At 39.2% G+C, this 15,044-nt stretch overlaps 2 protein-coding genes across 8 annotated transcripts in view; one reads left to right on the top strand and one right to left on the bottom strand.

The window, feature by feature from the left end:
- Positions 1-7,149, top strand: part of LOC109931670 (transmembrane protein 164) — a 228,283-nt gene extending 221,134 nt beyond the window's left edge. For all 7 annotated transcript variants that reach the window (XM_020530940.2, XM_048604892.1, XM_048604897.1 and 4 more), the window contains one exon: positions 3,170-7,149. In XM_020530940.2, the coding sequence (XP_020386529.1) occupies positions 3,170-3,376 (207 nt within the window). In that variant the 3' untranslated portion in view covers positions 3,377-7,149. The remainder of the gene's footprint in view (positions 1-3,169) is intronic.
- The window catches only part of LOC125480980 (AMMECR1-like protein), a 150,063-nt gene that overhangs the window by 100,533 nt on the left and 34,486 nt on the right, over positions 1-15,044 (bottom strand). The window lies entirely within an intron of this gene.

A 15,044-nucleotide genomic window follows, 5' to 3' on the forward strand; every position in this document is an offset into this window, starting at 1 on the left:
GCACAGCAAACTTCCACGTATAGCAATGCAATAATGACTAGGTAATATATTTTTGAGATAATGGTTAAGGGATAGATGTTACCCAGCACTCTGGAGAATTTCTCTGCTCTCCCTTGAAACAGGCTTTAGGATATTTTAATTCATTTCAAAGAGCCCTCATTTTGGAGTTGTTGGTTGGCTCGCTGAGCTGACTGGTTTTCATGCAAACGTTTCGTCTCCCTTCTGGGTGACATTGTCAGTGCTGTGTAGCCTCTGTTGAAGCGCTGTTATTCCGTCCTGCTCTGAATTGATATGGTCCGGTCTGTCATGGTGGGCAATCTTGTTTCTGGTTTTGTATTGCAGTGGTATGTAGATGGTGTCTATTTCAACATGTTAGTTAATTGCATTGGCTCGGACAACATGCTAAAATTACTAGATCTATGCCTTACCACACATTTCGTCTTCAACGGCCAGGTGTATGAACAAATTAATGGAACACTCATGGGTTCATCCATCTCGGGGCTCATAGCAGAAGCTGTTATTCAAAGACTGAAGCACACAGCCCTCCCCCAGATCCAGCCTAAACTATGGGTTAGATACATGGACGATACTTTCATGATCATTAAATGAGCAAAGTTAGAAGAAACACACCACCTTATTAACAGCATACTCACCGGGATCAGGTTCACCAAGGAAGAAGAGAACAGCAATCAACTCCCATTTCTAGACATTATGGTGGAACGAACGAACAATGGAAATTCCTTACCAGCGTGTACAGGAACTACACACACGACCAAATCCTGAATTACAACAGTAACCACCCCAACATCCACAAACAAAGCTGTGTCAAGACTCTGTTTAAAAGAGCGATAACTCACTACAACACCCTGGAGCCGCGCAAACATGAAGAGGAACACCAATACAGAGTCTTTGCAAACAATGGCTATCCTAACAGCTTTGTCTGCCGATGCCTGGCGAACAAACAACACCAAGAAGACACTGTATACCCCAACACACTGACCACCCTATTCTATGTTAGAAACACATCAGAACTGACTACAAGACTCCTACGACCCCTTGGATTAAGGATAGCACACAAACCAACAGCCACACTTTGCAAGTTACTCTCAAAGATGAAAGACCCCATACCCACAATGAGCAGGACAAGTATGATATATAAAATACCGCGCAGCAACTGCAAGAAACACCACATTGGACAGGAAACTCACTGCCAGGATACACGAACACCAACTTGCAGCAAAACGGCATGACCAATTCTCCCTCATTTCAATTCAGTCCGACATAGAAGGACATCAATTTGACTGGGACAAAGCTATAGTACTAGCACCGGCGAGACAAAGACGAGCATGAGAATTCCTGGAGGCCTGGTTTTCAACCACCGATGCAATTAACAAACATGTTGAAATAGACACCATCTACATACCACTATGATACAAAACCGGAAACCAGACTGCCCCCCCCATGACAGACCAGACCATATAAATTCAGAGCAGGACAGAACAACAGCGCATCAACAGAGGCCACACAGCACTGATGATGTCACCTAGAGGTGAGACGAAATGTTTGCATGATAACCAGTCAGCTCGGCAAACCAACTAACAACTCCAACCACAACCCGAGCTACAGATCTTTGTAAAAACATTAAAGCCCTCATTTTAATGACTCATCTGAAAGACAGCACCACTGTTAGTGTGGCAGTGCTCTTAGTAATGCACTCTGTCAGCCAGGAATATGGTAATTCATGCCATACAAGTGCTGGACAATGATCCTCTCCAACATGAGAAAATCTAACCATCACCCTTGCTATTCCGTGGCGTTACCATCACTGGACGTCCCCACTATCAGCATCGTTGGGGTTACCACTGATCAGAAACTGAACTGGATCAGCCATATAAATACTATGGCTACAAAAGTGGCTCAGAAACCAGGAATTTCGCAGTGAGCAACTCAACTTTTTGTCTCCCTTCCTAACTGGGGAGATATTGAAGCTTGTGAAATCCACATTGATACCGTTGGGCTGCAGGGTTCCCAAGTGGAATATGAGTCGCTGTTCCTGCAATCTTCGGGTGGCATCGTTGTGGCACTACAGGAGGCCCAGGATGGACATGTCATCTGAGGAATGGGAGGGAGAGTTGAAATGGTTCCTGACTGGGAGGCGCAGTTGTTTATTGCGAACCGAGCATAGGTGTTCTGCAAAGCGGTCCCCAAGCCTCCGCTTGGTTTCCCCGATGTAGAGGAGGCCACAACGGGTACAGCGGATGCAGTATACCACATTAGCAGATGTGTAGGTGAACATCTGCTTGATGTGGAAAGTCTTCTTGGGGCCTGGGATGGAGGTGAGGGAGGAGGTGTGGGGGCAGGTGTAGCACTTCCTGCGGTTGCAGGGAAAAGTGTCGGGTGTGGTGGGGCTGGAGGGGAGTGTGGAGCGGACAAGGGAGTCACGGAGAGAGTGGTCGCTCCGGAAAGCAGATAAGGGTGGGGAGGGAAAATTGTCTTTGGTGGTGGGATTGGATTGCAGATGGCGGAAGTGTCGGAGGATGATGCGTTGGATACGGAGGTTGGTGGGGTGGTACGTGAGGACAAGGGGGATTCTTTTTTGGTTGTTATTGCGGGTACGGGGTGTGAGGGATGAGTTGCGGGAAATGTGGGAGACGCGGTCGAGGGTGTTCTCGACCACTGACGGGGGGAAATTGCGGTCCTTGAAAAACGAGGACATCTGAGATGTTCGGGAGTGGAATGCCTCATCCTGGGAGCAGGTGCAGCGGAGGCGAAGGAATTGGGAATAGGGGATGGCATTTTTGCAGGAAGGTGGGTGGGAGGAAGAGTATTCTAGGTAGCTGTGGGAGTCGGTGGGCTTGAAATGGATATCGGTTTCTAGGTGGTTGCCTGAGATGGAGACAAAGAGGTCCAGGAAGGAGAGAGAGGTGTTAGAGATGGTCCAGGTGAACTTAAGCTTGGGGTGGAAGGTGTTGGTGAAGTGGATGAACTGTTCGAGCTCTCCTGTGATGCTGCTTGGCCTGCTGTGTTCATCTAGCTCTACACCTTATTGGTTTATTAAATTGCTTTTTCTCTGTCTCTTGCTTATGCCGCACAACAAAAAAAATTCTAAAGTTCTTTAATGGTGCTTTTCTCTGCAACTGTAACGTTGAGTGTTTATTTTATTTTTAAGGTCACAGAAGTTAATCTGAACAACATGCTTTGTCCTGCAATATCGGACCCTTTTTACAGCTCCTGGTACCGGGTCTGGGCATCGGGACATCAAACATTGATGACAGTGACACACGGAAAATTGGTTACTCTTCTTTTCTATGCTGCTGCTCCTGCTTGCAAGTACCTGGTAGATATGGTCAAGCTGCCAATGAAGAAAGTAGTTTGAAATGTTGCAACAGGTCTTACCTGGCAAAGTATATTATTCAGATGTCTTTTTTTCAAATGGTGGCAGAAGATTTAGAAAGGTAGATTTTTTAAAAAAAGGCTGCAAACAGTGACAAAATAGTGGCCTTAAAGAGATCTTTGTCTGAAATGGTTTTGTACTTTTTGAAATACAACGAAACTGAATGTTCTTCACAACTTCAGATCTAAATGAGCAAGTTCAAAAAGGATAACTATCACGATAGAAAGTGAACAGTCGTGAAAGATACAGGAAAAGGCTGGGACAGATTATTTGCTCTGTTTTGCCTTCCCATGTATTGTCTCTGACAAAAGTGCTGTTATCTAATATGTTCCCATTCAAACAGCTTTTGAGTGACTATAATTGAGCAATCCATCCAAACAATTGAAAATATTAAGTTGTGGAGTTTAAGGAAACTAACCTATTATGTTTCTTTCTCTCTACATGAGGAAGCTAGTTTATTTATGGATTAAATAAAAATGTCACAACAATGTTGCAAGATTACTTGGAACAATTCTGCAAGTGTGTTGTATTTTGAGTCAACCTGTATTAACTCCTATTTCATCTTTGAGGTTTTCAATTTTTTTTAAAAGGTGTGGATGCATTGTCCATATGATAGATAGGAGGCTAGACATGTAAGTTGATCCTAGGCTTCAACCAACAGTGCTCTATTACTGCTTGGCATGGCTTTTACTCCGTGTGGTTCGTAATCTGGTTCCACTTGATATTTTGTATACGTGACAGGGCTTTAACCAAAAATGTACTCTAATGAACATGCATCATAAAGATATACTGCCCATTTGAAGAAACTACTTACTGTCCCTTCTTGCTCAATTCTTAAATCCCAAAGATTTTGAGAACCAACAAAGATATTTTCACCTATTACCCATGTACATCTATTTACCAGACTATGTTCATTTCAAGTGTATGCTGCAAGATATAGTTCCGATTGAAGTATGCCTCTAGGTGTTGCAATGATATTTGTGCAAATGTATCTGTGTGTGTGGACTTTGTCAAGGATCAAAACTTTGTAATTACGTTCCCTATTGTGCAATGTTAGTCTAGTACATTTGCCTTAAAGAAATAATTCTAATGGTTACATGTACTTTAATGTGTTTGTGACTGAAAATAAAATTAACGTTTATGTGACATGTAACTAGTTGGCCAACAGCACTATCCTTGTTATATAAATAAAGATTGGCTGTGTGGTATAAGGCAACCCTATTCAAACATCATTAATACAAGTAAGTTAAAAATTTTAAAGCTATTTTCTACCATATTAAACATTCCAAAAATGTTTTCCCTTTTAGCAAGTCAAAAATTTCTTAAACAAAACCAGAATATATTTTACTGTGATAGCGTACAGAGAAATATTCAATGTGACTCTGGGGTGGTTTGTTTTTCTCCCCAGTTTTGGTATTTTGTACTCCTTTTATTCCATACAAGCAGAAAACTGAGACAGGAAAATTGAATAACAAATCAGTATTTGGTTGGCTTCTTGTGTCAACCCAGTTCCTTGTCCCATATCTTACAATAATCATTTATCTCTCTGGCTCTGCAGCGTCCGTCCAACCGATTGCTTGTCATATGCAATTTCCATTTCGAGGCTTTCAAGTAGTTTTCTTTTAAAGGTCTGTCATTTTGTCCTCGTAAAAAATCCTATATTCAAGTTCAGCATTGGGAATAGTTTAAAGATAATAATTCAAGTTAATCTGTAACTCCTTTCCTTTTCAAATTCACATGCCACCATGATTCCTCATGAGTGCAAATTAGAATTCTGTGTCATCCAGATAAAGTAAGTATGAATGTTTACCAATATTCAAGGTTTGAGTGCATTTAGAAGTGTATAAATATTTTTATGCATTAATCATTGTAGATTATTCTTGGAAGTTTGTCTTTTGGAAGTAGAAATTCGGATTTAAATATGAAGCAAGTTTTCCCAATATTTTCTTTCATATTAATCTTTTCTGCTCTTTATCTATTCAAACCTGGACATTCCAATTTTGAACACTTTTAGTTGGTTGTTGTCATTTCTCAGGTAAAGCAGATTGGAATGTGGGGTCATGTATTTCCTCTTCAATCCAAAATGGGAGAACCAAGCATATCAGACTACTAAAAAAGTTCACCTGAAACCTACCATCTACTGGTACTGTAGTGAGAAAGTTTAATATTGCAACACTGGTAGCTGCCCATCAATATAAATTTCATCAAATAATTAAACTTGCCCCTAGTGGCTTAGTGGATGATTGCACTGTGGTTCCTACTTGAGTTCTACAAACCAAAAGATCCCAGGTCTAATGGTTGATCTGTGTTGTTAGCTGATTCAGCCAGATATGATGAGATCCCAATCCTGGTCTAGGAAGTAGAGGGGAAGAAAAGGTACTGATTGAATAGTGATAGATAGCATTGATCTTGCTATGATGTCTATGTGTACATGCATGATATCTAATAAGAACAAGAGTGGACTAATAGAGGATGTCACTATGGTTAAAAGTCATTACTGTTTCTTACTGGGCTGATATTTCCTAAAAGCAAAAGTGGAAGTGAGGAGACCACCCAGTCTATTAGCTAGAGAATAGTGCTTGTCAGGTTTAAGGGAATGAAAGTATTTTAAACCCTGAGATTACTGTACATTTGATATTTACTAATGTCACAACATTGATAAATTGTGGGATGTGGTACAAAAATGACACTCCAGACCCTACTCTTTAATAGATGTTACTCACTTTACCTTTACAGACCTAGATTTAGTTGAGTATTGAGTATTGGTAATACTTAAAATGACAAGTTGAACAACCATATGCAACACCATAAAAGGAAGGGGTTTTAAAATAGGGAATCAGTTGATTGGAAAGTCAACACTTCTATTGGGTTGGGTGGGGTGGGGGCTGGCAGGAACACAGTGATCAGCAGCAAATAAAAGACATCTTGTAAATTATTTATGAATGGGCCTTTAGGGTTTGTTGGAAAGTGAATTATGTTACATTGCATTAAAACGTAGCATCTGAAGACATTACAGAGACAGTAAGATCTCTAATAACACAGCTGAAACTATAGATAAACAGGCCCTATTACGGGTAGCCGAAATGCAAAGAGCAGCAGAGATGAAGCTGTGAGGCAGGGTGGGGTGAAGCTGCAAGTTTACAAACTAAACTTTGACACCAAATTTTCCAAAGCTTTTTGGAGTTTGTGAAGATATTTGACACATTCTACAACATCCATGTGGCTGCCTGAAATATATCTGCAAGCCATTCTGCAGTATTGATGGTTCAACTCAGGGAGCTGAATAATTGCCTGAAGTCACCTGATCACATATTGAAAGTAAGATAAATGCAAAGATGCTTTTGTTCTATTGATATTGATTCTGTCATCACTTCATTTTGCTTCTTTGAGCTGTATGATTCCAAGGTGTCAGGAAAAAAATTGTATTGTTGTACATTTTGACATTTCATCTCCACTGTAAATATTGTTCTTATGGGAGACTAATCTTTCATTTATGGCTAACGTTTGTAACTTTGCTGAAACATTTGGATGTCTCAGCTGTGTTTTGTATACTCCAGATATACCTCAAAAATGGGAAAAATGACATCCAAGCTAAGTTTTGAAGAGAGCAAAAATAACAATTCCCTACAATTTTGGCGACACTGCCTACTGAAGTGTGCCACTTGTGTAGGTTTTCTAAATTTCTTGTTTCATGTTGCTTTTCTAAAGTTATAAACAGTTCTGCTTGTATAATAAAATTGAAGTTACCAACTGAAGCATATTTTGTCACAAATTGCAAATTTCTGGTTTGTTTTATGTTTATAAATTGTTTAATAAAATATTGAAGTGTTCAGTTTTTTTTGTTACTCTCATCAAATTTTAGCCAATATTCTTCAGCCCTAGTGACAAACAGTATTGTTGTAGTTTAACGTTTTCAGGAATGATGCACTTCCCAAAGTTTTGGTGGGGGAAAGCTTATCCAGGCAGAGTTTCTACATATCCTAATTGTTGGAGTGACAGAAGAAATTCCTCATTGTCATCTTAATTAGGAGACTTTTTTGGGTGCAACACACCCTACAAAGGGAAACATTCCCTCCATTGCCACCCCAAATTGTCTAATGTTTCCTTTAATTTTACTGAGTTAACATTTGAACATGAATAAAGGAGAGGTCCTCTGCTCAACCTTTTCAGGAATCAGAGTAAACAGGTTGTCATAAATAGTGAACCCACTCCAAGCTGCCTCAAATGCAAGTATGCACTCAAGTATGGAAACTAAACACATACACAGTACTCAGGTTGTAGTCTTACCAATATCCTGTTGTTGTAACGGGATTTCCATATTTCATCTTGCAATAAAGGCCAACATCAATTTGCCTTCCTAATTACTTGCTATCTTAGTGAAACATGTACAAAGATGTACTGTCCCACGTACTGCAGCATTTTACCTCCATCTGCCATTATTTTACAATTTATCATTCTCATAACTTGCATTCAACCCATCTTGTATCAGAAGTACATTTGGCTACATTACGCTAGGTCACCATGGAAATAGTTCGGTACCAACTCCTTACAGCACTGCACATTTTGCAGCACAATTTGCCATATGAATATGATCATCTGACCTTGTTTTTGTGGCACCTTATCAAATATATGTAGGAAATCCAAATTCATATCTTGTTCTTCTTTATCTACCTTGTACCATCCAAGAAAATAAATCCATTAAACAATTACCCTTTCCATGTTCACAGCCAAATTTATGACTTTTTAAAATGGTCTTCTAAACCACCTCTAATAATGGACTTCAGCATTTTCCCAATTACAGATGTTAGACTAACTGACCTATTTCCCTAATCTTTGGTCCTTTCTCTCTCAAATGGTGCAAGCTGTCCAGGGATTTGCAGGATTATAAATAATAATCATTATGGCTGTAGCCATTGCTTTGAAGACCCCCGGATGCAGGCAAGCAGGTGCATACCTCTCAAAAGGTCAATCACTATCTCGCTTTTGTTCCTACAGTTTCCACTATTCTTGGGAAGGTTTGTGTGTTGTATTGTGAAGAGTGATACAGAATTCCTCCATGTCTGCCAGTTCCTGGTTTCCCTTGATTAATGCTTACTTGAGATACTTGCTTCCTTTGCAATTAAACCATCACTTACTTTAGTATCTGCAAATCAATTTCTAGTTCCACTGTTGGGTCTAATCGTGGTTTTTCACTTCTGAAACACATTTAAGATAGCAGTGCTTTCTTGCTGGCACCACTTTTGCAATTTATCTACAAATTCCCACAGCTCATGGGACTTGTTATCCAGCTGTAAATCATGTAATAGTGGACTATACTCCAGCGGGTTTCAGATTGTCCCTCTTTCCAATCTAAGCCACTTTTAGAAAGGCTATCAAGGTTATGCCTTTAATCACCTTTGCACTTTTCTACAATTCACCTGGCTCTTGGTAAACTATATTCTATGTGAAACTATCAGTATTCAGTACTGAGCGGGCACAGCCATTAATTGTGGATTCAAAAATTTGGGGATGCAGGTAACTTAGATTTTAGACAGATGGGAATGGGCAAAGTCAGAGGGTTTTGGAAATAAGGACAATAATTTTTTGTGCACGAGTGATAGATGGATTTGGTACGAGTTAAAATACTAGCACTACTGATACGAATATAAAAGTGTGTTGTGGGAAAATCTTGTTTTTAGTAGTTGTCGCACATTGCTATACATCTCTATGATTCTATAACTATTGATTTAACAGAATCTCGTGATTACACTTGCATCTCTGATGATTTCAGAGCTGAACGTAGGCTGATAATTGTAGGGTCTACAGCCATGGACTACAGCCTGATCCATCAAGATCCATAAAGGATTGTAATCCTTTCCCCTCAGAAATCTGACACTACAATTTACATATGATGGTCAGTCATAAGAACATAAGAACGAGGAGCAGGAGTAGGCCGTCTGGCCCTTCGAGCCTGCTCCGCCATTCAATAAGATCATGGCTGATCTTTTCGTGGACTCAGATCCACTTACCCGCGTTCTCACCGTATCCCTCAATTCCTTTGTTCAAAAAAAACTACCTTTTTTTTAAAAACACATTTACTGAAGTAGTGTCAACTACTTCACTGGGCAAGGAATTCCAAAGATTAACAACCCTCTGGGTGAAGAAATTCCTTCTCAATTCAGTCCTAAATCTGCTCCCTCTAATCTTGAGGCTATGCCCTCTTGTCCCAGCTTCATCTACCAGTGGAAACATCCTCTCTACTTCTATCTTATCTATTCCCTTCATAATTTTATATGTTTCTATAAGATCCCCCCTCAATCTTCTGAATTCCAATGAATATAATCCCAATCTACTCAGTCTCTCCTCATAAGCCAACCCCCCCTCAACTCCGGAATCAACCTAGTGAACCTCCTTTGCACCCCCTCCAGTGCCAATACATCCTTTCTCAAGTAAGGAGACCAAAACTGCACACAGTACTCCAGGCGTGGCCTCACCAGCACCTTGTCCAGCTGCAACATAACCTCTCTGCTTTTAATTTCAATCCCTTTAGCAATGAAGGACAAAATTCCATTTGCCTTCCTAATTACTTGTTGTACAAGTTGTTGTTCAAACAAACTACTTGAAAATCATCTCCAAGATTTCAAATACATGTGATAAACTTTATTTCAGAGAAACCCATTGATTCCCCTGTCCCCCCCCCAAAAAAAAACAAACATGGCAGTTAACTTGTAATTGCAGTAAAACAGTAACAATAGTGAACTGGTCAAATTCTCTACAACAGGAAGCAGAGGGAGTCAGGTTACTTAATATACTCAAGAAAGAGATTAACGTGTAGATTTTAAAGGCATCAAGGGATAAGGGGTACAAGTGGGAATATGACTGAGCTAGGCGACAGCCAGAGTTGTACTGAATGGTGGAGCAGGCTTGAAGGGTCGACTGGCCTACTCCTGCTCCATGTTTTTATGTTTCAATGTTCTATTAATTATCACCTGGGAGTCACTAGCTAATGACGGAGGAAAAAGGCAACACCAAGAGATGTGCACCACTACACTGACTAATGCCTCAAGTGGCTTCACAGAGAAAACAATCCACAATCACACTTGGTAGCTTCACATGTAGAACTGATCCAAAAAGGATAGGCCTCTTCGGAAACTTGCAAAAAGTGCACCACTGGAAGATACACCATCCGAAATGGATTGTCTGTTGCACGTCCATCATTTTTCATAGATGGCTGGATGCCAACAATGACAATATAAAGATGGAAAAAGAGATTATAAAGATTGCAGTGGAGCTGAGAAATTAAAGGAAATTTACTTTTTTTTACTTTAACCTCAAACCTAAAAGTGTGAGGTGATTCACTTTGGAAGGAGTAACAGGAATACAGAGTACCGGGCTAATGGTAAGATTCTTGGTAGTGTGGATGAGTAGAGAGATCTTGGTGTCCATGTGCATAGATCACTGAAAGTTGCCACCCAGGTTGATAGCATTGTTAAGAAGGCACACGGTATGTTAGGTTTTATTGGTAGCGGGATTGAGTTTCGGAGCCATGAGGTCATGTTGCAGCTGTACAAAACTCTGGTGTGGCCGCACTTGGAGTATTGTGTACAGTTCTGGTCACCGCATTATAGGAAGGATGTGGAAGCATTGGAAAGGGTGCAGAGGAGAATTACCAGGATGTTGCCTGGTATGGAGGGAAGGTCTTATGAGGAAAGGCTGAGGGACTTGAGGCTGTTTTCATTAGAGAGAAGGTGGTTAAGAGGTGACTTAACAGAGACATACAAGATGATCAGAGGATTAGATAGGGTGGACAGTGGGAGCCTTTTTCCTCGGATGGTGATGGCTAGCACGAGGGGACATAGCTTTAAATTGAGGGGTGATAGATATAGGACAGATGTCAGAGGTAGGTTCTTTACTCAGAGAGTAGTAAGGGCATGGAATGCCCTGCCTGCAAAAGTAGTAGACTCGCCAACTTTAAGGGCATTTAAATGGTCATTGGATAAACATATGGATGCTAATGGAATAGTTTAGGTTAGATGGGCTTCAGATTGGTTTCACAGGTTGGCGCAACATCGAGGGCCGAAGGGCCTGTACTGCGCTGTAATGTTCTAAGTTCAAACATTTGACATCTCTGCTTCTTACCATTTGCATTAGGGAACAATATACTTGACTTTGGTTTAAATATCAACTTTAAAATAGATCTGATCTTAGTCTGGTCAGCAGTAATTCTGATGTCCCAGGTTGAGGTAGGGACAAAATAAGATATATTTCTCAACTGATATCCAATGAAACATAATTGAAAAATGTTCAGGGATATGAAATAAATAGAGAGCACAGCAGATGTCAGTTGTAACGTATTCCATAAACAGAAGCCTAAAAACTATTTGCATGAACAATAGATGCCATACTCATCAATCAAACTATACTGCACAACGTATTGTGGTGGTTCTGAAATAGTGAATTCATTTCATAGCAGCACAGGTTAAAGGTTTTGAAAGAACACTTGTAGAATTTAACTTCTGAAATCGTTCAATAAAATAAGTCATTCATTTCAACACTTACATGTGCTTTTATTGATAAAAAACATTGTGGAGAAAACATCCCACATATTTCACTAAATATTCTTTTAGATTTCTCCCCCCACCCCCCCAAAATAATCTTGAGTTTAGAAAAAGTCAGCGTCGGTTTCTGCAGGTTCCGGAATTCACGTTGTTCTGATTGTAGATGGACTCCCTTTAGAGAGCATTGCTGGGTGGACTCCCTTTGCTACAAGTCCATTTGGATCCACTGGTACTGTTCATACTTTGTGAAGTGGTATCGCTCCCAACATGAGTGGAAATACTTTCAGTGACTGCTACCTCCACCATTGAACATTTAAAAATAAAGTCCATTCCATCAAATAAAAAGCATTTCTAATCCACTAAACCCACAATATTTAGTAATTGTGAGACTTTTCTTGAATCTGTTTGTAACTAATATAATATACATAGGCACGTGAAACACTCATTTTATCTCGTGTACCAACAGAGACCAATTATGTATTAATCTTAATATTTTATTGGGTAAATGCTTTAAAATGTAACAATAGTGTTAAAACTACTACATTGTTCCACAATCCATGTCTCACAGACCCATTGATCATTTTTATTATAAAGTCCCTCCCCCCGCTTTTTGACTTACAACCATACTATAAATGCCCATTTCAACAATCATCACACTAATAGTAATTGTAAAATTTTAAATGTGGAAGGAGGATCTAGTCATAATGAAAGGGGGTTCTTCACATATACTGTGGTGCCATTATTCAACAGTTACTAATAAGAAAAAAACATTTTTTTGGGCACAAGCTACACCAGGTAGCCGTCAACCCAGCATCACTGTAGCATCAGTAGGTAAATCAGTCTGCTGGTGACAGTGTTAACTCATCTCATCTTTAACATATAAAAAACCACTAAAATAACTTAGAAACTAGATCCAAAAAATTCTGAAAAGAATTGATTTCAATGTACAAAAACTGTCATACATGTGTTGTTACAAAAGTCTGAAACACAACTCTCTCGCTCTCTCAGTGCGATTGACAACCAGTGCAGTTACTAGGTCCAGAGTAAAATTAAGAAACAAGAGTTCAAACAACAATGGTAAAAATAATTAAACATCTTTAGTATAAAGATTTTCTGCTGGTCTCTAAGATACAGATTAAAGAAACCCTTAGGTCTGAGAGGCACACTATGGGGCTTCTTTGATACAGCCACTGCATGGGCAAAGTTACCAGACATCAATGTTCAACAGTGCTCATTGAGAATCTTCAAATTAAACTTAATTGAATCAATGCTACTAGCAAAACCAGTTAGAAATTGTACAAAAATAAAAAACAAATTGTTAAAACCTCCTGCAATAGCCTTGAAGGACTGGAAAGCAGGCTTAATTCACAGCAGCATTAGATCATGGCTGGAGGCATCTTTGGTTCGGTCTGAACGACAATGTGATGTAACCTCGACTGCACAACAGTATATAAAAATTGAACATGTTCAAGAGGCGGCAGGTAATGTAACAGCCCCATAAAAATATTAAATATCTAATGCTTCAGTTTAACTATTTTTTTTTCAAAGGAAAGAAAGTGACCAGCATGGACACACTGTCATGCTCCTATAGCTACACACGACGAGATATGTCCCATTCCACCATGCCATGCAGGGAAGTATTGCTGACCTCATCCTTGCAAGGCTGCAGGATTTTATTTATTTGTTTTTATCATTATTACACTGGTAGTAAAGTTTTGTATAATATCTGCATATATCAAGATTATTCCGATATGATCTCGGAGTCAGCATGACCAGTCACGTGACCCATTCAGAGTCGTATAGCACCATTTTCTCCCCCACTAGTGGTGAGCTCAAAGAAAGGATGAGCATGCTGAGATGATGGACACGATGTTCAGAGAAATTCAGTAAACTAAGTTCCACTTGGCAGCCAAGATTGTTCAGTTTGTGCTATTTGTGTCAAAATTAAGGCAACACAAGTGATATAATAAATCATTTCTTTTCGACAATTATTGTGGATGTACAGCTCTTAAGTTCTTTCAATGTGAATAATGGAAGGAGTTACCTAAGCTTCAGCTTCAGCAACACACAATGGACTCTTTTCATAGGACACAGGCAAAATCTTTCACTGTCTGGGAATCTAACCAAACCTAAAGACCATACTTTTCATTACCATTTCATTTATGTAGCTAAGGATATTCAAAGAAGCAATTAATGGTTTTCTCCAACACTGATATTTAATGAAAAATGCAGCCTGTTTGAACATATCCAATAAAATAAACATTAATGGGTACTTGAAATGCTGCAGAATCTTTTACAAAGGAGACAGATTTTACTTTAGGTTTCGAACTTTGCAGATTCTTAATAATTAGCCTGATCTTTAATAAAGTTGGATCATAACTACAAATATCTTGTTGTGGTGCCATATCCTTGGCTTAAATTAAAAATGATTCACAAAGTTAAAGAAATAATAAATGTAGGAAGAAATGCTAATGAGTATTGTTGCAGATTTAACTTGTTTCAACTTTGTTTTAATGATAATCTAAAACAGCTTAATCTGAGCTTTAAAACTACTACAAAGAAACACTGTCCTTCAAGATCAAATGTACAATATTACCATGTACACTCAATCTAAACTCTCAATTTAGATAGTCACCTGCAGTCTTCGGTTTCTGAATTTCTTTTTTGTTTTTACAAAGATCAGCTCAACAATAACACCATGTTGTTAAACTTCATATTCCTAACCTATTTCACCACACTAATTCAGAACTTGCTGATCTGAAGTCTGTGGATATTCTAGGTTTTCTGTTAGATTTGTGACAACCAAAAGCAGACATCTAAAGTGACTCACATCCGATCATCTCTCATTTTCCCAAACAGTTCCTGTTAATTGGAAAATTTGCACTGTCATAATAAACTTAACTAATTTAAATTTCCATTCCTGACAATAAGAGGCTGAACAAAATAAATTTTACACAGACGTGTTGGGAGCCTCAGGCTGCACAAATACTGCACGTTAATATTTCCTGAGTTCTAGCACCATGTTTGCCCAGCTCCCTTAGGTTTCAACTCCCTCTTTTCTAGTATACCAATTTAAATACGATGAAACAGAGAACTGAAAATTACTTAATCAT

Source organism: Rhincodon typus, chromosome 14 (genome assembly GCF_021869965.1).
Source record: "Rhincodon typus isolate 14 chromosome 14, sRhiTyp1.1, whole genome shotgun sequence".
Taxonomy (NCBI): domain Eukaryota; kingdom Metazoa; phylum Chordata; class Chondrichthyes; order Orectolobiformes; family Rhincodontidae; genus Rhincodon; species Rhincodon typus.